The sequence below is a fragment of the Bos indicus genome, chromosome 17 (genome assembly GCF_029378745.1).
Source record: "Bos indicus isolate NIAB-ARS_2022 breed Sahiwal x Tharparkar chromosome 17, NIAB-ARS_B.indTharparkar_mat_pri_1.0, whole genome shotgun sequence".
Taxonomy (NCBI): Eukaryota; Metazoa; Chordata; class Mammalia; order Artiodactyla; family Bovidae; genus Bos; species Bos indicus.
In genome coordinates this window covers 14,824,431-14,846,513 of record NC_091776.1, presented here as the reverse complement: position 1 = coordinate 14,846,513, position 22,083 = coordinate 14,824,431, and the positions used below count along the sequence as shown (strand labels likewise).

At 38.3% G+C, this 22,083-nt stretch overlaps 1 protein-coding gene across 1 annotated transcript in view; it reads left to right on the top strand.

Moving 5' to 3' along the window:
• Positions 1 to 232: 232 nt before the first annotated feature.
• USP38 (ubiquitin specific peptidase 38) overlaps positions 233 to 22,083 on the top strand; it is a 35,213-nt gene continuing 13,362 nt past the window's right edge. The window contains exons 1-7 of the mRNA XM_019977545.2: positions 233 to 1,382; positions 2,785 to 2,920; positions 9,198 to 9,327; positions 11,778 to 11,879; positions 16,153 to 16,311; positions 18,157 to 18,350; positions 21,222 to 21,315. Of these exons, the coding sequence (XP_019833104.2) occupies positions 701 to 1,382; positions 2,785 to 2,920; positions 9,198 to 9,327; positions 11,778 to 11,879; positions 16,153 to 16,311; positions 18,157 to 18,350; positions 21,222 to 21,315 (1,497 nt within the window). The 5' untranslated portion in view covers positions 233 to 700. The remainder of the gene's footprint in view (positions 1,383 to 2,784; positions 2,921 to 9,197; positions 9,328 to 11,777; positions 11,880 to 16,152; positions 16,312 to 18,156; positions 18,351 to 21,221; positions 21,316 to 22,083) is intronic.

Below are 22,083 nucleotides of genomic sequence, written 5' to 3'. Positions count from 1 at the left end.
CGGAACCGCGGGGGGATCCGAGCCGGGCCCGGGAGTGGGTAGGCGGGCGGGGACGGAGGAGGGAGAGAGAGGAGGGAGGAAAGAGGTGGGGTGGGGAGGAGGGCGGAGGGGCGGGCCTTTCCGGAGGTTCCGACACTCTTCACTTCCTGTTCGCTGGACTTTCTGAATCCGGGTCAAGGGTGTCCGCCTCCTCTTCTCCCCGGCTGATCCGGCACCTTTCGTGACAGCCGCTTCTGACTCAACCCAGGCTGGGTTTCATCCCAGGACCGGCTGGAGCCCGAACGCCTGCACCTGCTGCGGCACGCGGAGGCGCGCTTCCTCACCCGGCGGCTGGCAGCCCCGGGTCCTGAGTGCCCGCCGCAGCTGGGGGGCCCCCGCTGGCCCCTCCGCGCTGATGCTGAGAGAGACCGCGGGCCCGGGGCGGCGGCGGCGGCGGCGGAGTGTGGGCCTCTGGCTCCTTAGGCCCAGCGCGGACGGGGCCGGTTCTTAGACTCCCCAGACTTGCCAACTCCCGCCCGGACTCGGATGGGCCCCCCTGCCCGATAAATGTGGCTACTGAGGCGGCGGTGGCGGTGGTCGGTCCCGCTGCTGCTGCTGCTGCGCTCCAGGTTCGCCTCCGCCCCGGGGCTCTCCTGGCCCACCTCGGGGCCGTGGCCACCGGCTCCTCACCCCCTGGCCCGGGCCTTGCCGCGTGGCGACAATGGACAAGATCCTGGAGGGCCTGGTGAGTTCTTCGCACCCGCTGCCCCTGAAGCGGGTGATCGTGCGGAAGGTGGTGGAGTCGGCAGAGCACTGGCTGGACGAGGCGCAGTGCGAGGCCATGTTTGACCTGACGACCCGGCTCATCCTGGAGGGCCAGGACCCCTTTCAGCGGCAGGTGGGCCACCAAGTGCTGGAGGCCTACGCGCGCTACCACCGGCCGGAGTTCGAGTCCTTCTTCAACAAGACGTTCGTGCTGGGTCTCCTTCAGCAGGGCTACCACTCGCTGGACAGGAAGGACGTAGCCATCGTGGACTACATTCACAACGGCCTGAAGCTGATCATGAGCTGCCCGTCGGTGCTGGACCTCTTCAGCCTGCTGCAGGTGGAGGTGCTGCGGATGGTATGCGAGAGGCCAGAGCCGCAGCTGTGCGCCCGACTCAGCGACCTCCTGACAGACTTCGTGCAGTGCATCCCCAAGGGGAAGTTGTCCATCACCTTCTGCCAACAGCTAGTTCGAACGATAGGCCACTTCCAGTGCGTGTCCACCCAGGAGAAAGAGCTGCGGGAATATGTTTCGCAGGTGACAAAAGTGAGTAACTTGCTGCAGAACATCTGGAAGGCCGAGCCCTCCACCCTGCTGCCTTCTCTGCAAGAAGTTTTTGCAAGCATTTCCTCCACAGGTAAGGGTCGTGGCCTTCCCGGACAGCCTCTCTTGGAAATGTAGTTTGTGTCTCTTACATACACGCTGTGTTCGTTTCCCTGCTCTGAAAACGTCTTCGTGGAAAAGCTGATCTTAACACCCTCATCCAGATTCTCTTCCACTTGCCATATTCAGCCTGTCACTTTGGACCTTAAAAAAAAAAAGGGCAGTGTTTCTATTTTAAAGGTTGAGAATGTCCAGGTCTAAGACCTTTGGCAGGAAACAAGTCGCTTAATTACTCAGCCTCTGCTCAAGTTATGGAATGCTTTGAGGATGACAGCTACTATATAAAGCATGTAAAGCTTTTATTCATGAGTGACTAATGGCAGCATAATCATGTTTACCGTATCATAATTGTGCTGTGATTTTGTCATCTTGTTGTCATGAGTTTTTCCTTAGCTTCTGAATTTTCCCACATTTTAATTCCTGGACTGTGCCGTTCGTTTTATTACTGGATTATCCTAGTTAACCGTGTAGTTGCTGAATATTGGCATTTTCTGTTTGTGAGAGTGGATGCAGGCGGGCTGAGTGATCGGTGTTTCCCGCTCCAGGTGTATATAGGCCTCGAATTGTGTCCTTAGAACTACAGGAGGGGGTCAGGTGATACTTAACAGGAAAATGCCTTCTCACCCAGAAATTTTACCTGTGTGTTTACATTCCTTGTCCAGACATGGAGCTTCCAGCTCTGTAAGTTGTGCAACACGAGATCCAAAACTGTGTTTACTCCCTCTCTGCTTGGTACCGTCATCCTTCCGGAATTTGCATCATCGGAGTTTAGGTTTATTTTTTAATTGTAATTGTTCTTATATTGCCTGTGTTGCTAGAACAGTTAGATTTCCCCAGAAGTTTCTCACTTTAGCAGTAAAGGTGCTCACCTTGGCTTTGCCCAATTTTTATGTGTTTTAAGCAAAGTCCCCCTAAAATTCATCTTAATTTCTACTTCTTTAAGAGATTTAAAAAATTGTCCTTAGAACAATGTAATGACTACTGTAATTAATAGGGATAAGCTACTTTGGAGGATCTAAGGAGTTCATTTAAATGATGCCTTGCATTTCTTTTCTGACTACTGCTTTTACAAATGACTATTTTAGCACGACAAAAACAGTATTAAAGAATGCAAGAAAATAAAGTAACTTATGGACTAAATATGGTGATAGGAATAGTTTTTATGTTGCAGTAGTTCTTCCTGTAGAGTGAACGTTCATCGCTATTAGCTCTTAATCTCTCACTTCTGCAGTTCAACATTCCTTGTATGTTAGTGTCTACACAGGAGGTGGAGCATAACAACCACTTGGTGGAAGGGGTGGTAAACTCTTCTCTCTACATACTTCATTTAAACCGTCTTGCTATATTCCTTTGTCTTTTTCATTAAAACAATATAGATGCTTCATTTGAACCTTCTGTAGCACTGGCGAGCCTCGTGCAGCACATCCCTCTTCAGATGATCACAGTTCTCATCAGGAGCCTTACAACGGATCCAAATGTAAAAGATGCGAGTATGACCCAAGCTCTTTGCAGGTACTTCTTCATAACATCATAGATGGTAATTGTAGATTTGGGAGGAGAAGATTATTTTGCTGTATTTTGTGGGTAATGAAAAACTTAGGGCAATGTGCAGAACTGAAACCATGGAATCAAATATATAAAGATTCTCCTAATTAATTGAAATGAATCATTTACCTGCGGGCATTCCAGTAATTCACGAATACATTTTCAATTCAACATTTTTTAATTACAAAAATATAACACATATACACACTTATTGTACAATCAGGAGTTGGTTGGATTATCGATATACTTTATGAATTTCTTTGCTCGGTATCATTTCCTGAAACCTATTTCCTCCCTCTGGGATCTTCTTTTTTCTTCCTGACTAAGCATGTACCTTTACTTATTACATACTTTTACTTTCTCTTTCAACCAGGGCCTCTGGGTAAGACTTTCTTAGTCTGTTCAAAGCATGTTTCTTTCTTGCATATTCTCAAGTATATGATTTGGCAAGACACAGAATTCTAATCTGATAATAATTTTCTCTTAGCATTTTGAAAATAATAGTGCACTATCTTCTGGCATCTGTTGTTGCTAATATGGAGTCTGCAGTCGGTTTGATTATCTTTCCTTTGTGAGTAGTTAGGCTGTCCTGGTATGTTTATGCTTTCTCTTTATCCTTAATGTTTTTCAGTTTTAGTCTTATATGTCTAGGTGTAAACTCAGTGTTATTTTTATTTCTCAGTACTCTTGTACTCTTGTGCTCTTGTGCTTCCCGTCATTCAGCTATTCAAACACATCTATTGGGCACTTACCAGGAATGCCAAGCAATGTTTAAAAGTCAAATGGATAGAAATATCTCTCCTCATGAGCATCTAGTTGGGGAAGCAGGCAGATAGTATTAACATATTATATTGATTCCAAGATACATCCTGATTTCAGAGATGTTGAAAGGTATAGTCATTGGTGTTTAAATTGCAGAACTTTTGTTGCTGCAGTGGTATATAACCTAATTATACATCCTAAAATTGATTCTGTTTTTAGATTTAATTAGATATGATAAGTAAAATAATTTAGTACGTTGGGTAGTGATGAATGGTTTTGGAAAAAAAGTAGATAGGAAGGCAATAAAGCATGGGGAATGGTTTGCAATTTTAAATAAGATAGACAGGAAGCCCTCACTGAAAAGGTGACCTTGAAGTAAAGATACGAAGGAAATGAGAGTGCAGACCTTTTGGAGATATAAGGGAAGGACAGCAATACTATCTTATAATTTACTAATTTTTCTTTCAAAGGTAAGATATTATTAGTTACTGAGTTTATTTCAATGACTATTCTAATTGAGCTTTCCCTGTCTTCCTATTCTTGTTTCATATCTGTCTGATTTTGTTTTGTAATTTTTTTCTATTTTTTTCCCCCTGTGTATATTGATAGCACATTTTCTTTAAAGAAAATGTAAGGATTTGGAACAAAATGTTTTCTGCATTACAGATTATATTTTAACTAATTATAAATTACAGTCATGAAGTAACATGTAAACTTCAGTATCGATACTTTATGTTGGGGTCTCAGAAATTTACATGTGTACAAATCTCGCTCTCTGGTTCTTTTTTTTTCTTATAGTTGATTTATAATGTCAGGTATGGCACCCTTTTCATACTGTTCATGGGGTTCTCTGATGGCACCCTTAGTCGTAATTTTTCAGCCTCTTCAAAACAACGATAGTTTCCAACTTAAGAATTTATTTTAAGATATATTTGAAAATTATTTTTTACCTACATGTTTCTATGGGAAATTGTGATCCATTTTTTGTATTGCATTTCCAATTTATCTCCTACATGATCCTATTTAACTTACAATGTACCTGGAGTAATTATTCTTGTATTACAAATGTAAATGAAAAGGATAGTAACATTTACTTTTATCATACCCCACCCTCTACTCCCTCATGCTCTATATTTCACACATAGCGCTTGTCATGCTTCACTGTCATTTTCCGTGACCCACAGAAACCCAAATGCAGATACTGTACCAGAACTAGATGAGTCACACTAGAGGATGAAATAGGCCAGGTATAACTGACCTGGTGGCTCAGTGGTAAAGAATCCATCTGCGAACACAGAAGATGCTGGTTCGATCCCTGAGTTGGGAAGATCCCGTGGAGAAGGCAACCCACTCCAGTATTCTTGCCTGGGAAATCCCATGAACAGAGGACGCTGGCTGGCCACAGTCCATGGGGTCGCAAAGAGTTGGACACAACCTAGCAGCTAAGCAACAACTGAAACAATAGGAAATAGGGTTCATGCTGCTGCTGCTGCTGCTGCTAAGTCGCTTCAGTCGTGTCCGACTCTGTGAGACCCCATAGACAGCAGCCCGTTAGGCTCCTCTGTCCCTGGGATTCTCCAAGCACTTTCTAAAAGAGAAAGCTGACCCTCAACTTCTGCTGTCTTATTATCAAGGGGGAACTTTTTTTTGCTTTTAAACTTTTTAATTTATTTTGGAGTATAGCCAATTAACAATGTTGTGGTAGTTTGAAGTGGACAGCAGAGGAACTCAGCCTACATGTACATGTATCCATTCTCCCCCAAACTCCCCTCTGGTCCAGGCTGCCATGCAATATTGAGCAGCAGAGTCCCCTGTGCTATCCAGTAGGACCTTGTTGGTTATCCATTTAAAATAAAGGAGTGTGTACGTGTCGATTCCAAACTCCCTAAGTATCCCCTCCCCGATCCTTCTCCCCTGGCAATCGTAAGTTCCATTCTCTAAGTCTGTATCATAGGAAAATTTGAGTTCAGTGTTGCTAATCTGATTTTTCAAAAGAAGCCTGACGTCCATTTTTTATGTGAAGTTTTCCAATTTTTAAAACATTAGAAAGAATAAGACTGAAAGCTGGATCTAGCCCTTAAGCTGCCATATAAAAGTGAAAATTGCCTTTATTCTCTACAAATTAAGATTGGATCTATTTTGTGGGCTTTCATAATATTATGTGAGTCATTCAGTCATGTCCAAGCCTTTGCGACCCCACTGACTGTAGCCCACCAGGCTCCTTGGTCCATGGAATTCTCCAGGCGAGAATACTGGAGTGTGCTGCTGTTTCCTTCTCCAGGGGATCTTCCGGAACCAGGGATCAAAGCCAGGTCTCCCGCATTGCAGGTAGATCCCTGAGCCACTAGGGAAGCCCTGCCAGTTTTAATTTTTTTAAGTTGCGTGTCCTTTTTTTAGCTCCAGAGGGTAATGATTTCATTTAGTCAATAGATTTGAGCTCCATTTCAATGCAGATCAAAGATTAGAGATTAAAAAACAGAACAATGACAACACTGTTCTTAATCCCACAATCTAATGGAGGAATCAAGATTTATTACAACTACTGAATGTTCTTTAAATAGTAGGAAATTAAATCTGCCTATCAGGGTTAAGTGTCCTTAAAATTCAAATTGTAACCAGTACACAGTGGATAAGATTACAGTAGTCAACCATAAAAATAACTGATTCTAGAGTGACTGTGTGTGAGAGGATTTGAGCCTATGTATATCCAATCAAATTGAAGCAAGACTAGAATGTGATTAAAGTGTAGCCAACAGTGTCTCTTTACCTGCCAGCAGAGCAGGTAATGAGACCATTGCTTCAGATACCAGCATTGCTACTTATTGTGTGGCCTGTTGAATATTTCCTAACTTTCCCTAGCAGTTTGAAGGCATACATCCTAATTTAGAGTTATATTCTTAGCATTTAATGCAGTATCTATTATATAATAGACACTCGAATATTTTTTGAATGAGTGGCTTCTAATTTGTGTTACTTCTGACTTGAAGTATCTTTAGGGTGGTTACGACATGGGGTACACATGGGATAAGGTAAAAACTAGATAGAGGCTTGTGAGAGGGGAGGCTGGAAGTGGAGAGGATGGAGTGATTAGGGATGTTGAAAAGCCATGGCCAAGTGGAATTTGATACTCTGCCCCCACCCCCGGCTTTCCTTGCACTGCCCCCGGACCTGAGCTGAAGGGAAACTTGGGCCCTGTGTGCTAGGGAGCCCAGTGTGGTTCCATTCTGGGACTGTGCTCCCCACGGGGAAGAGTCTATAGAACCAAAGAGAGGTGCTCGCTTGTTCTCCTTCTCTAAACCACAGTTCTTTCGTGTACATTTTATAGTAAATATATATATATACATAAAACATGTACTCATATGTTTTCTTTTAAACAAATCAGTTTTTAAAAAGATTTACTAGCATTTTTTTTCTTTTTTAATTCAATAATAGCTCAGATATTTTTGTGTTAGATCCCTGTGGATAGATTCATATCGACCTATCTCATATTTTAAAACTCTACCTAATGTTCCATAGTATATGTAAGTCATTTCCTTATGACAATTTTGCATTTTTTCTGTATTGTAAGCAGTGCTGCAGTGAATATACTCTTCACACACAAATGCAAATGTCTCTACTTTCTACTCCGGGTGTGTACAGTGGCCACAGACTTGTGAAAACCAGATTAACAACAGTTGAGAGGTGTGGAACAGCTCTCAGATACAACTGTAATGACTTAAAACCATCATTGTTGGCCAGAAAAACAAGAAAGGGAAAAAGAAATAATGTGTGTAGAGTATAGAGGAAACGTACAGATAACCTGTAGTAAAATGAGTATGAACTTTGGAGCCACTCAGGGTCTGATAGGACAGGTTAATCGTTAAGAGCAAAAATCTTAATAAAGGTAACACTCCAGTGTTAATGTAGACAGTTTATATCAATATGAAAGTCAGTGCTTTTGACATGTTAGTTGCTCTTTTGGTCATGTGTTTATGTACTTAGTATTTGTATTTTACATCTTGTACAATCAAAGTATGTATTTATTTCCTCGTCTTAACATTTAGAAGGGAGACATTCACAGTATTTCCAGTGTATTAGTTGATTTAACCTTCTCATCAGTCCTGTAAAATTCATTCATAACCTACAGATGAAGAACTGAAACACAAAGAAGTAACTGATAAAAAGTATTTAGGGACCCCCAGCTAATAAATGGTGAACTGAGATTTTTAAACCAAATCACTCTGACTTAAAAATCTGGTTTGTTTTACTATTTGTTTTATTATATATTCACCCAAACTGGATTACTGGATCGAAATCAGATAATATGAACATCTGGCCCAGTTGCCTTCCAGAAGCACTGTAGCATCTTCATCGTGGTTGATATCTAACATAAGGCACAGTTTCCATCATACTCCATATTACTTTATTTTCATTTAATTGGGTTGGTACTCAGAAAGGTGGTGGTAGTGGTTCAGTCACTAAGTCGTGTCCAACTCTTGGGACCCCATGGACGGTAGCCTGCAAGGCTCCTCTGTCCATGGGATTTCCCAGGCAAGAATACTGACTGAAGTGGGTTGCCATTTCCTCCCCCAGGGGATCTTTGCAACCCACAGATCAAGTCTGAGTTTCCTGCATTGCAGGCATATTCTTTACCGACTGAACCACCAAGGAAGCCCTACTCAAAGAGAAAAGCACTCACTGTTACAAAACGAGGCCATTTCAATATTTGTATACTTGGTGCCCTTTTATCTATTTGAAATTTCTTTTTGTTGTCTTTGTATAGTAGAATTTTGAGAGAGATGAAGAGACCTATTTCACAATTCAAAATGTAGTCTTTTTTTAACAGTACATTTTATATTTATTTAGATTGTAATCACCAAAAAGGAGAAATTTTGGTTCATATGCATGTCTTAGTTCAGATAGCCATATTTGAACTGTTCTTCTTAAAGTAAATTTGCCTAATAAATTGACACTACTGAAAAATAAATTCAAAACTTTGCATTTATGCAGAATGATTATCAGAAATTCTTTTTATACAAATGTCTTATATAAAACTGTCAGTTGACAAGATTGGAAATCCCTGAGTACAAGCAGCCAATTGTTCATATTATTTGATTTTGATCCAGTAATCCAGTTTTGGTGAATATATACAACAAAAATAGTAAAACAAACCAGGTTTTTAAGTCAGAGTTATTTGGTTTAAAATCTCAATTCACCATTTATTAGCTGGGGGTCCCTAAATACTTTTATCAGTTACTTCTTTGTGTTTCAGTTCCTCATCTGTAGGTTATGAATGAATTTTACAGGACTGATGAGAAGGTTAAATGAATTAATACACTGGAAGTACATCTTCAATAGTACTTTTCACGTGCAATTTCAGTAAATATTGAGTCACAAAGTGAGTGACTTTGTAACTACTGCTGTAGTTACTCTTGTTATTCCTGACTGAGTAATGTCAAAGGTATTGTCAATGCTAATAGTTGTGTTATCCTTTAATTTTCAGAATGATTGACTGGCTGTCTTGGCCATTGGCTCAGCACGTAGACACATGGGTGATTGCACTCTTGAAAGGACTGGCAGCTGTCCAGAAGTTTACTATTTTGATAGATGTTACTTTACTGAAAATAGAATTGGTAAGTAGGAGTATATGAATCTTTTGGAATGTATAGAGCCATTTAATACATATGTGTGCTAAGTCATTTCAGTCATGCCTGACTCTTTGCAACCCTATGGACTGTAGCCCCCCAGGTTCTTCTGTCCATGGGATTTCCTAGGCAAGAGTACTAGAGTGGGTTGCTGTTTCCTGCCCCAGGGGATCTTCCTGACTTGGGATCGAACCCACATCTCTCTCTTAAATGTCCTGCACTGGCGGGTTCTTTACCACCAGTGCTACCTGGGAAGCAGGACCCGTGTAAGTCCATATATTAAGTCTTTTTATCTTTGGCTTGGCCCCTTTAAAGCATCTAGTTTTGAATATATTCTTGTTTGGGGTTTTCTTTTGAATAAAAATGTTGAATAGGCTTTAGAAATTTAAAATGCTACTTAAGATTAGGTCATAATAATAATTTTGCTATTTTCAAATATTTATTATGAAAACACAGTCTTCCCATTATCTCTTGAATCACGACTAATCAAGCTTTTACCACCATTTTTCTGCCAAAACGATCTTTGACACCTGTGCTCTTCAGTGTTGCTTAACTCAAGAGTTATTTCTCAAGCCTCCTCTCATTTGACCTGTTAGTCATTTGACATAGTTGATCACTCCCTCTTGAAACACTTTCCTCCCTTGGTTTCCAGGATGTTATACTCTCCTGGATTTTGTTCTCGTTCACTAGATTCTCAGTCCTGGTGTGGATCTTTCTAACTTTAGAGTGCCTTAGAGTTTCATCTCTGGTTTCCTTTCTTCTCAGTTCACGCAGCCACCATGGCTTTAAACAACATCTCTAAGTTTATGACCAATGGGTTTTTATTTCTAGTCCATTATTCTCCTGTAAATTCCATATTCATGTATCCAGCTCTCTATATACTTGGATCTCAGGTTCAGCTTATCCACAATCTAATTCCTGATTTTTCCCTCCCAAACCTGGTCTTCCCGATCTTAAATGACTATTTTAGCCTTTCATGTCAGAGAAGGCAATGGCACCTCACTTCAGTACTCTTGCCTGGAAAATCCCGTGGACAGAGGAGCCTGGAAGGCTTCAGTCCATGGGGTTGCTGAGGGTCAGACACAACTGAGCGACTTCATTCTCACTTTTCACTTTTGTGCATTGGAGAAGGAAATGGCAACCCACTCCAGTGTTCTTGCCTGGAGAATCCCAGGGGCGGAGGAGGCTGGTGAGCTGCCATCTATGGGGTCGCATAGTCGGACACGACTGAAGCAACTTAGCAGCAGCAGCAGCACCAGCCTTTCATGTGCTCAGGCTCAACCTTGAAGCTATTCTTGTCTCTTTTCATGCTCTCTCATCCCATATCTTACAAATCCGATTGACTCCACCTTTAAAATATATCCCGAATTCTACCACTCTCAACCAGCTACATCACTACCACCCTGGTCCAGATTCATCACCGGTTGTGCTAAGTCACTTCGGTTGTGTCCGACGCTATGCAACCCTCTCGACTGTAGCCCACCAGGCTCCTCCATCCAAAGGAAATCTATAGGCAGGAATACTGGAGTGGGTGGTCATGGCCTCCTCCAGGGGATCTTCCCAACCCACAGATCGAACCTGGGTTTCCTATCTCGAAAGCATCACCCCTTGCTATGTTGATTGCAGTAGCCCTGCGGCTCCTATTCTTTATCCCCTTTGGGCATCACACGAGGTCTTACCCAATCTGAGCCACTGCTGCTTCTCTCGTCCTGTCTTCCACTGTAACTGCCTCAATCTCCGTGCTTTATTTACACACACTGCCCTCCTTGTTATATCTCTAGTCCACCAGGCTGGAGGCCTCGGGGCTTTTGCAGTGCTGAGTATATATAATAAGCAGAGCAAAGGCCCTTCTCCCAGTTATCTGTCAGACTTAATCTCATTCCCTTCAGTTTTTTGTAGTCAGGAGTCACGTTTATCATGAGGCCTTTTTTAAATTCCCTATAATAAAACAGCAGAGCCTTTTGCCACTCAGCATTCCCTATTCAACATGCCTTGCTTTCATAGCATTTTTCTCTCATGTTACTTTTAATTGCCTCTATCCAACCTTCTAGACAGTAAGCCCTCTAAGATCAGAGGTTTCCTTTGAATCCACTATTGTTTTCTCAGAATATACAATAGTGCCAAGCAGTAGTAGATGATCAGTAAGTATTTTCTGAATGAATAATGGGCCGGGGAGTATCACCTTGTAAACATTGTTTAACAGATTTTTATTTGATGATGTAGTTTTAAGAGTTGGTGGGGTCATTATACTCCCTTGATCTCTGTCATATTATTTCCTAACTTTCTCCCTCTCCCAGAGTTTAATTACATATGTTATGATAAAATTTCCCAGGAGGGAGATATGCACGTAAATAATTTGGGGCCCTATGAAAGTAGCCACCGATTGGGGTAACGGTTTCCATGCCAGATCCTAAAGTGGATGCTTGTCTTTTGGGCAGGTTTTTAATCGCCTCTGGTTTCCTCTCGTGCGACCTGGTGCTCTCGCAGTTCTCTCTCACATGCTGCTTAGTTTTCAGCATTCTCCAGAGGCGTTCCATTTGGTAAGTTAGGACTCAAGTTTCCTACTTCGAAAAACCTTGTTTTAAAATTTCAACTTAGTATTGAGTCACATTTGTATTTGTGAAAAGATTATAGATTGGTCCTAAATCTATTTTCCTGTAGCTTTATGAGTCCTTTTAAAATTGATATTGTGAGATTTCCTCTCAAAGAATATATTTTAGAATGTTTTGGATCTCACCAAAACTTCCACTTGGGATCACAATGAGCAACTGAAAGTTAGAAGTTACTCTTGCACTTGAGAAGTGTCACGTGTCAGTGTCACCGTTCACTGTCGGTTGCACACATGAGCAGTGTAGAAGGAGAAAAATGGTTTAAAACCACTGACTGCTCTAGAACTTCAGAAGCAGGAGAACATCAGTCTTGATTGCCCTAGAATTAGGGCTTTGCATTCTCTCTCAGCTCATACCCTATAAATTCTGTTGATTCCTCCTCTAAAATATATCCAGAATCCTACCACTTTTAACCAGCTGCATCACTGGTTTTGGTTTGACTTCATATTATTTATTTAATTATCAGTATTGCAAGTGAGAAATGACAAAATGTACCTTTGAGAACCTGTCCATTTTTCTGTCTAGGGCATCACAGGAAAGCAGTGTTTTGTGTGGTTACTCACTCCCTCCCAGGTCTGATCCTCAGTTTTACAGAACTAGAAACTCAATCAACACACCCACAGTTTAAAATTTTAGGAGGCCTGACCCACCACAAACATATTCAGAAGAGGCTGATGAAATGTAGAATATTCAGTTGCTGATTGTTGGTTGGAAATTTAACTAGCCTCAGAGAATTATGTATCACATCAGCTACTCAGTGCCCCATTTCCACTGAAGGAAAATCTGCAGGCTTATCAGAAATAAACCTTACTAACAAGTAATTACATTATAATACATTATCACTTAGGAAGAGTGATTTCTGTAGTTTATTGTTCTAATTGGTGAGCCTGATCATCAGTTAATAAACTTGTTATCCATTACATAAAACTCAAACTTGAGCTAATGTAGCAAGAATACTAGCAAAATCGTCCAAGGGAAAAAAAACAACTCTTTGTCCCTCCCTTCAGGCACAGTCAGTATCAACTGTTTGAGAAAAGGTTTATATTTATTTACTTTCTGGGGAGGAAATCCATTCTAATGTTTATTACTCTCCACACATTCCTTTTTCTCTCAGATACGTCACTTTTGCTATACTCTAAACCTATTTCTTTGCTCAATTTTTTAAAAGATGGAAGGGATCTCCTTACCTTTTGTTGCCTTCCCCCTCCCCGCAAAAAAGTAATTGAAATGGCAAATGGTTGACTTTGAAAATTTGACTACTGAAATAAGTAAATATGAAATCATTTATTTAAAGAACAGTTAGAGCTGAAATAGGAAACTGTGATCTGGCTTAATAAAGTCTAAAAACAAAGACCTAATTATTCTGTCTACATACTGTATATAGCCTGACCTACTACTCAACTAAAATTAACTTGGGCATCTAGTAGTGGGTCATGCAGGAGTTAAATCACCTGTAACTCTAAATAACTCAGCAAAGGACTCAGATTTAGGAGTTGCTAAGTATGAACAGGAACCTGGAATCACTAGTGTATTACACATTTAGAATATTTTAAAGCAAACCAAGATTGATGTTACAGAGTATGTTTTTATGGACCATTTGCTTTTCATATGCTTTTTATAAGTGACGAAAAAATTTTAAATGGAAGAGAAAATATCAAACCTTCTAATTAAATGTTATACATATTTTCTTAAATAGTAACTTAAGTTTAATGAATATCACAGTAATGTCTGCAAATATTCAGATTTGCTCATTCAGGAAAAAAAATCAGTTTTCAGATATTTAGAAGATAATAAACTGCTTGGACATCTGTCTTATACACTTGTGAAGAACTTAGTCTTATTTTTGAGTCAGCGATCATTTTTTACCATGTAAGATGTAATAGTAGATAACTAGGTATATTATCTGTCTGCAAAGATCCAATCTACACTAGGAAGGCTTTTGGATGATTTAGTATTATACATTAAATAATCATTTTAAAAATTCTTTCTTCTCTTCCATCTTTGTCTCTCCTATCACCTCTGAGGAAACCATAATTTTGGATTTCTGATTATTTTAGCAAATATCTGATAGATATGGCTTTATGGAGAAAAAATTCAGATTTGCTTTGAAATGTAGCGATGATAGCAGTGGTGTGAACCATTAGGAACTGGTAGTTTTATGGTCAGATTAATGCCTTCAATGGAGGTAAGACTAAAGAAAGTGGTGTGAAAGCAAAAATATGATTTAAGACCTCAAAGCATAAGAGTAAAACCAGAGAGGAGAACGAAGAATAGCACTATTATTTTAAGAATATGAATTTCTTTCTACAAGAAGGAAGGGGGCTGACTGGAATATAACTGTAATTGTTTGCTGTTTGACGGTAAGACCATAGAGCTGGCTGTAACTTCACTTTTGTCATGAGTTAGCCATGAACCAAATAGATGTTCTACATTGCTTATACCAAATAATGTTCTACACTGCTTTTTATTTGGCTCATTTGGCTACTTTAAAAGTAGTCTAAAGGAGGGCAAAAGGTGAAAGCAAGGAGACCATTTGGGAGGCTTTGCATGAATTTGAGGCAAGAGATGATTGTCAGTTGAAACAAGAAAAGTTCTAGGCAGTATATAGGTTTGATTCCATTTGTACAAAAAAATCACATATATGGTATGTGCCGTGACATGCCATATAAAGTTTGATATACAACCAATGTCTTTCGCTGGACAGTGGGACGGAGACTTTTACTTCATACATGTTTGTATCATCAGATTTTCTTTATACTAAGTGTATAATTCATTTGCAACAAAGTTAAACTTGTATAGAAAGATAATATAACAATATAGGAAGTTAGGGCAATATATCATGAAATTACCCACAATCTCACTACACTAATTTTTATGTTTTCCATTACAATGTTTTTTCCCCTAAATATTCTAACAAGGTTGTATTTATATTTATAATCAATATGTAATTTTTGTATCCTTTTGAAATTTAACATCACATAATAAATATTTTCCCATGTTGCTACATATACACACACACATACATACACAAAAGTTCTACAAAGAGAAAATAATAAGATGCTTTTTACATGTGGACTCTAAATATGTAGTATCAAATTATAATAATTAGTTGAAACAAGTGTAGTTCTGTACTAATGAGCCATTGCTACAAAGTAGCATTTTTGATAATAATATCTTAAATATGTGATTGGCTCTGTATTGACTTTTTCTTTAATTTTATAATGAAAGGACATTGTTGTGCTTATTATCAGTGTTAATAGTTTTCTACATAATTATGAGCAATGAGCATTTTAGATTTCACTTTAATTTCTAACCCCAGTTCCTTAAAAATAATGGACTTTCCTAATTCTCTTTATTTTTAGAATCATCTCTTCTTTTTTGGAAGTGGGGCATGGGGATCATTAGTAAGGATAACCATGGTTGCATAAGACACCATCCCTAAAATGTAGTCCCTTGTCTAAAATAGAGGTGGTGCTGTAGCCTCAGCTGTAATTTTAGTTGTATGGATAAGTTATCACGAAAATTTTCTTGAAGCATTCTTTAATGTGCTGCTGCTGCTGCTGCTAGGTTGCTTCAGTCGTGTCCGACTCTGTGCAACCCCATAGCCGGCAGCCCACCAGGCTCCCCCGTCCCTGGGATAACATGTCTAGTTCTTTCAAGTGAAAAATCTAAAATTCACACTAGATGGCGCTCTTAAGCTAATGCTTGGTTTATCTTTTAAACATTTGTCCCTATTAAACAATCTGGTAAATATAATAGCCCCAACATTTTTCAGTTTAAGCCATTTTTAAATGGCAGCAGTGACTTAGGCTCCTAGTTATTACCTTAATTTTTTGTACCTTAGTTTTAAATGGAGTATAAGCATGAGGAGAGGGGTCTTATATGGATTACAATTACATATGCTTCAAAAACTAGATTTACCTTGGTATTCTAGAAATGTTTAACTTCATAACGTTTTTAGAAAAAGGCAGTGACCAAACATACAGAAGAGCATTTGCTAATCATGTAACACTTGCGTTCCATTTGTACTGGTGTGGGTTGCCACTTCCTTCTCCAGGGGATCTTTCCCAAACCTGGGTCTCCTGCATTGCAGGCTGGTTCTTTACAGACTGAGCCACCAGGGAAACCCTATTCCATTTGTAGGCTAGGGAATTTGTTGCCAGTTTGTGCAAATTGAAGAATGTGTGTCTTTTTCTCTGTTCAGATTGTTCCTCATGTGGTTAATCTGGTTCATTCCTTCAAAAGTGATGGTCTGCCTTCCAGTACAGCCTTCCTAGTGCAGTTAACAGAACTGATTCACTGTATGATGTATCACTACTCTGGATTTCCAGATCTCTACGAACCCATCCTGGAGGCAATAAAGGTATGATGGCAGTTGCACCAGTGTCTGTGGAGCTGCAGCCTATGATGTGATAGATGAACGCAATGAAACATTCCTATAACCAGCTATTCAATTTTCTTTTTTATGGAAATGTGCGTTTTGTTTGAAAAATGCAACTGGAACCGTGGTTCAATAATTCTTAGTGATATCTTTCTTATGTGCTATTACTCTCCAAATTAATAATCATATTTCTTCAGTTCTACAGTGCCAACAATGATAAGGCATATCTTTAAATTCGTAACAGCTTTGGAGGAAATTTGTTTTAAAAAATGATATATTAAGCTGATATGTACATAAGTTGCTTCCCAATATCAGAAATGTCAAAATATGTAAGATACATCTTAGATTCAAAGGAAGGCATTGTAATTACAGTATTTGACCTCTGTTTCTTCTCTGATTTTTATTTCATTTTTGCTATGGATTGTTCATGAATGTTCATATATCTTAGAATCTTTACTTGAATTATTTGTGAACTCACTGTTTTTCAACTTTGTGTGGATACTGGATCTGAAAAGCATTGATTCTGTTTGTCTTGAAAAATGGGTCACAGGTAGCACACTTTCCTCTTAGTAAATGTATTGCTTAATCAGGGAACAGCAAAATAATTGGAGAACTTCCTTCAGCTAGATGTGTTCAGAAGTCATTAGAAATCAGTTCTATTGATAATGTTCCTTTTTGAGATCTGAAATAAAGTATAAGGTCTCATTATCTTTACTTCTGTATCTGAAATGAATACAAAGCATATTCTTTCTACTGTAGAGTTTCTAGTTAGACTTAGAATGAGTTTGGATGAGGCCAAAACACAAAACTGTTCAGCAAAGAAGGTATACTACTGGTATGACCCTTGGACACTTCAGAAGTAACTGTCTTTATTTATAAAAGATTTTTGTCATGGATTTGATAGCAATATTAACCTCTTTCTGCAATGTTGCTGTGTCCATAGATGAAAGCTACTGCTGTTGTAAAATGTCATTCTTCACCACTAAAAGCTGAAAATTCTGATAACTGAAGTAGGCTCAGTTTGCACAGATCTCCCTGTTAAACTAAGGGAAGCATTTTCTATTAGATGTCAACAATAACAATAAAATCAAAAGATTAAAATTCCTCCAGAAAGTATTTTCTGAGGTTTAAGTACTTTAGGTGGTAACAGCAGTCCAAAAAAGCCTTCAAGATTTTGCCCCAGCTTTCCTTAGTCTCCAGTACTCCACTCATGCTTGAAAACCACTGACACGGAACATTTTCTCTCATATGTCACAAAGCGGGGAAGAAACTGTACCTTGTAATAATTTTCTCTATGGTTAAACATGAGATGGAGTTTTGTGTTTTAAAGCCAGAGGTCATTGTGCTTAGATACTTCCATTTTTCATCCTCTGACTACTTTGAGATTTCATTTCTAAGGGTTAACACTGGGTAAATATTAGTAGTGAATGATAAAGAGATATTTCTTATTTTACTATGAACTCTGAAAGCAAATTGTGTGCTACGTCCTCATTCTACAGACTTTGAATAGCACTGCCACATATTCTCTGATGGCAGAGGTTTATTTTGAAAATATTTTGCTGGCAAATAGGAAGTAGAAATAGTTCAAATGTGACTTGAGTTCCTATTTCTTGAGTATTCCTCAGCTTGATAAACTCTAGGAGATATTTATTCATTTTTGGAGATCATTATTTTTGCCATGTACTGTGATTTTTCTTGACCATCAGTGATGTCAAAACTAAATGGGAAAAGAGAAAGATTAAATGTCAGTGGAAGAATCTTCTTTATGGTGTTAATAACAAAAAATAGTTTATATTTTATACTACTTTTCCTCTTTATGATCTACAGGATTTCCCTAAGCCCAGTGAAGAGAAGATTAAATTGATTCTCAATCAAAGTGCCTGGACTTCTCAATCCAATTCTTTGGCATCTTGCTTGTCTAGACTTTCTGGAAAATCTGAAACTGGGAAAACTGGTCTTATTAATCTAGGGAATACGTGTTATATGAACAGTGTTATACAAGCATTGTTTATGGCCACAGAGTAAGTTTAAATTTGAACTTTAAAAAAATTTTTCATTTTAACTGTAGAAATTGATGCATGCTGATGAAATATAAGATGGTGAGATTGTCTTCAAATTGTTTCTTATATATGGCAGAACAAATATTAATATTTTCATATAATTGCCTTATTCAGAAATGAAATTGCTTTTAGTGCCTGGACCTATTAAAATGCTAATTTATATAAATTATACTTCATGTCTATATTATTTATTTCATTTAGAGCCTTTCAATTGCTCTGACTTGATATTTATTAATATATCAGAGGAAGTGATTGAACTTATTTCACAGAATTTAAGAGTCCTCAAGTATTAATTTGTTATTATCCTGTAAGACTGATTTTTTTTTTTTAACCTGTATATCTTCTGAAGTGGTCATATTTAGTTTTTTCTGCTTGTAGGTATTTTGCTGTTTGTTTCTCAGATCAATAACTTCTTCACTGCCCTTAAAGAAATTCAAGCTGTGCTTCCCATCCCAAGTTGATAGATACTGAACAGATGTATAACAGACATGTTCCTTTGTCGTCTTACAGATTTACTTTCAAATACATTTTCTTTCGCAGCCAAGCAAATAGGAAATCAGTGGCTGTTAGCTATGTGAATGCAATCTGTAAAGGAACAAAATAGTGATGAACTTTTCCTGAAGGCAAAAACCTGGTTGAATTTTTCTCTTCTATACCAATAGGATATTCATGGAACTTGACCAAAGATGTTTACAAATTGAATTTTAGGCCTTTGTAAGTTTTTATGCCTTCCTAGAGGTATCACAGGAAAAGGAGAAGGAAATGAACCTTTCCCACTCCAATACTCTTGCCTGGAAAATCCCATAGATGAAGGAGCCTGGTGCTGCAGTCCCTGGGGTCACTGCGAGTCGGACACGACTGAGTGGCTTTGCTTTCACTTTTCACTTTCATCATTGGAGAAGGAAATGGCAAACCACTCCAGTGTTCTTGCCTGGAGAATCTCAGGGACAGAGGAGCCTGGTGGGCTTCTGTCTATGGGGTCGCACAGAGTCGGACACGACTGACGCGACTTAGCAGCAGCAGCAGCAGCAGCAGCAGCAGCAGCAGAGGTATCACACCTGGAGCAGGGTTTGGCAGCCCACTTCAGTATTATTGCCTGGAGAATCCCATAGACAGAGGAGCCTGGAGGGCTGCGGTGTGGGGTTGCAAAGAGTCGGACATGACTGAGCGATTGATCACAGAGGAATCATAAACTAAAAGCTGAAGAGTTTAGCTTTATTTTCTTTCCTGGCCTCAATATATACAATCAAAACTAAGGTGTTTTCATTTGGTCTAGTGGTTCGTTTGTTTTTAGGAATTTTTTCTTGTGTTCTAAGAAAATATTTATTCATAGACACAACTGATACTAGGCATAAAACCAAAATAATCCATGTCTTACCACCAGAGGTCATCTCATCCAGCCATCTCATTTTACGAATGATAGAGAAAGCAAAAACTCAAAGCAGTTATAACTGACAGCTACAATTAAAAGAGCACATCTTATTTTATAGCAGCCAATACTATCTCAGAATAGGCAGACAGCATATTTTATTTCTTTGGTAATATGTAAATTCTTAAATAAATCTAGGAGTACATAAAATAAAAATCAGACATTCCCATAGGTTTCTGTTAATAGTTTTGCTTGCATTGTTCCAGACCTATTTTTTGTATAGTGATAAGATTTATCTAGTATAAAACAAATGCGTTGGTTTTTAAAAATATGTTTACAAAGAATCTTGTTTATTCTTTTCCAGCCACTTATTTTTTTTCTTTTGATGATTTTATATTGGAAATAGTCCCATGTTAGTGTAATGACAGAGCTATGTCATTCTGAGTAAATAGATGTGCCATAGTTAATTTAATCATCTTCCTAATGATGAATATTAGGTTGTGTTGCTTATAATTAACATATGCCTATGATATAGAGGCTATTCTTTGAATAGGGTGTGCCATATTGGTCTCCAGAAAGGTTATAGCATTTGAACTTGCATACTAATACATGATTGTACCTATGACCCCATACCTTTAGCAGTACTTGATAAAATCAGTATTAAAAAATCTTTCCAATCTGGACGACAGTGTCTTTGTGCATCTTGGCTGACCTTTACAGTTTTTTGTCCTCTCTAGTATCTTTGTTCACTTGTGTCTCTTTTCTGAATGACCTTTTCTTTCCATTGCACACCTTTCTGTTGGGTCCTTTTCTTTTTCCTACTGATTTATCCTGGATGTATATGTGCTTTCTTCCCATCAGAATGATACATTTATCAAGTGTTTTGTTTGCAATTTTTTATTTTATGTAGACAGATCTGCTATTTATCATTTATAGCTTCTGAATTCTAGGACACCTTCCCCTCCAAAATCCCTTTACCCTCTTTTCTTCTGTTAAATACTTCAGTATTTTCATATTTTATATTTAGCTCATTACTTCTCTGTGGCATCTGTAATGATATGAAATCTTGTTTAATTCCATTTTTTTCCCAAAAGGATACCAAATTGTTCTATACTGTTTTTTGAAGTTTCTTCTTTTCCCATTCAGCACTAGTACTACATTCTTTAAAACTCTAACTTTATCATAGTTTTGATGACAGGACATTTTTTTATATTTCATGAGTTGAAAGAATTTAAAAGTTGTTTACTCAAGTTATTAGTTAATAGCTTCATCTATTTCTATTTGCACCATTTTCTTTCTTCTTCACTACATTGTAGGCAGTGACTTTGCTAGGTAAAGGGCCTTCAGGTAAGTGAAATTTTACTTTAAGGATAATAACTTGAACTAACTTCCCTTTAGCTTTTAAAAAGTGCATCATGTGTACACATGTAGACAAAAAATCATTATATGTTACTATCTTTCAGTTTCAGGAGACAAGTATTATCTTTAAATCTAAATGGGTGCAATTCATTAATGAAAAAATTACAGCATCTTTTTGCCTTTTTGGCTCATACACAGGTGAGTGTAAGTGTGTATAGTATGTATATGTTAACTGAATTGATAATCTTCTTTAAACTTCACATTATATCAAATTTGATGAACCTTTTTAACTGAAGAAATAGTATCTCTCTCTCCCAGCACAACAGATCCGCATAGAAATCTAAAGAGATACTGCCTAAAATCAGGATATGCCCTAAGTTCTTACTTCTCCCTTCTACTTTCCATTCTTGTAGATGAATATTTTACTGACCCATTATTCTAATTATTATAGGTAAAATTTGATTTCCTATCAAAAATTAGCTCGTTCATGAAGAAATATTTTAAAATGCATCTTTAAGTTTATAGATATTAATTTGGTAGATTTTCATAGTAATGAACAATTTAACATGAATAATTAAAATAATTTTGTGACATCTTGGCTTTTTTCCCCTCCCATTTCTAATGTATATATCCTTTCATTATGACTAAACTTTTGAACTTAATGGATAAACTGTTTATCTGTTAAAAGTTATGGAGCTTAAAATTTTGTGATCTTTTATGTCCACAAATTAATCCAAGGAAATAAGTTTATGCTAACAGCAAGAACGTCATGTAAATAGCCATTTATTGAGAGATATAATATGAAGTCTGATAAGCATTCAGAAAGGAATCCTTATGCTCAAGGAACTTGTACTTTTAAGTTTTGAGTAATACCTATGAATAATACAAATCATTTATAAATAATATTTTCTGGTTTTACTGTTTTCATTTCACAGAGGTCTAAAGGAATAGGTAGTTACAGCCAGA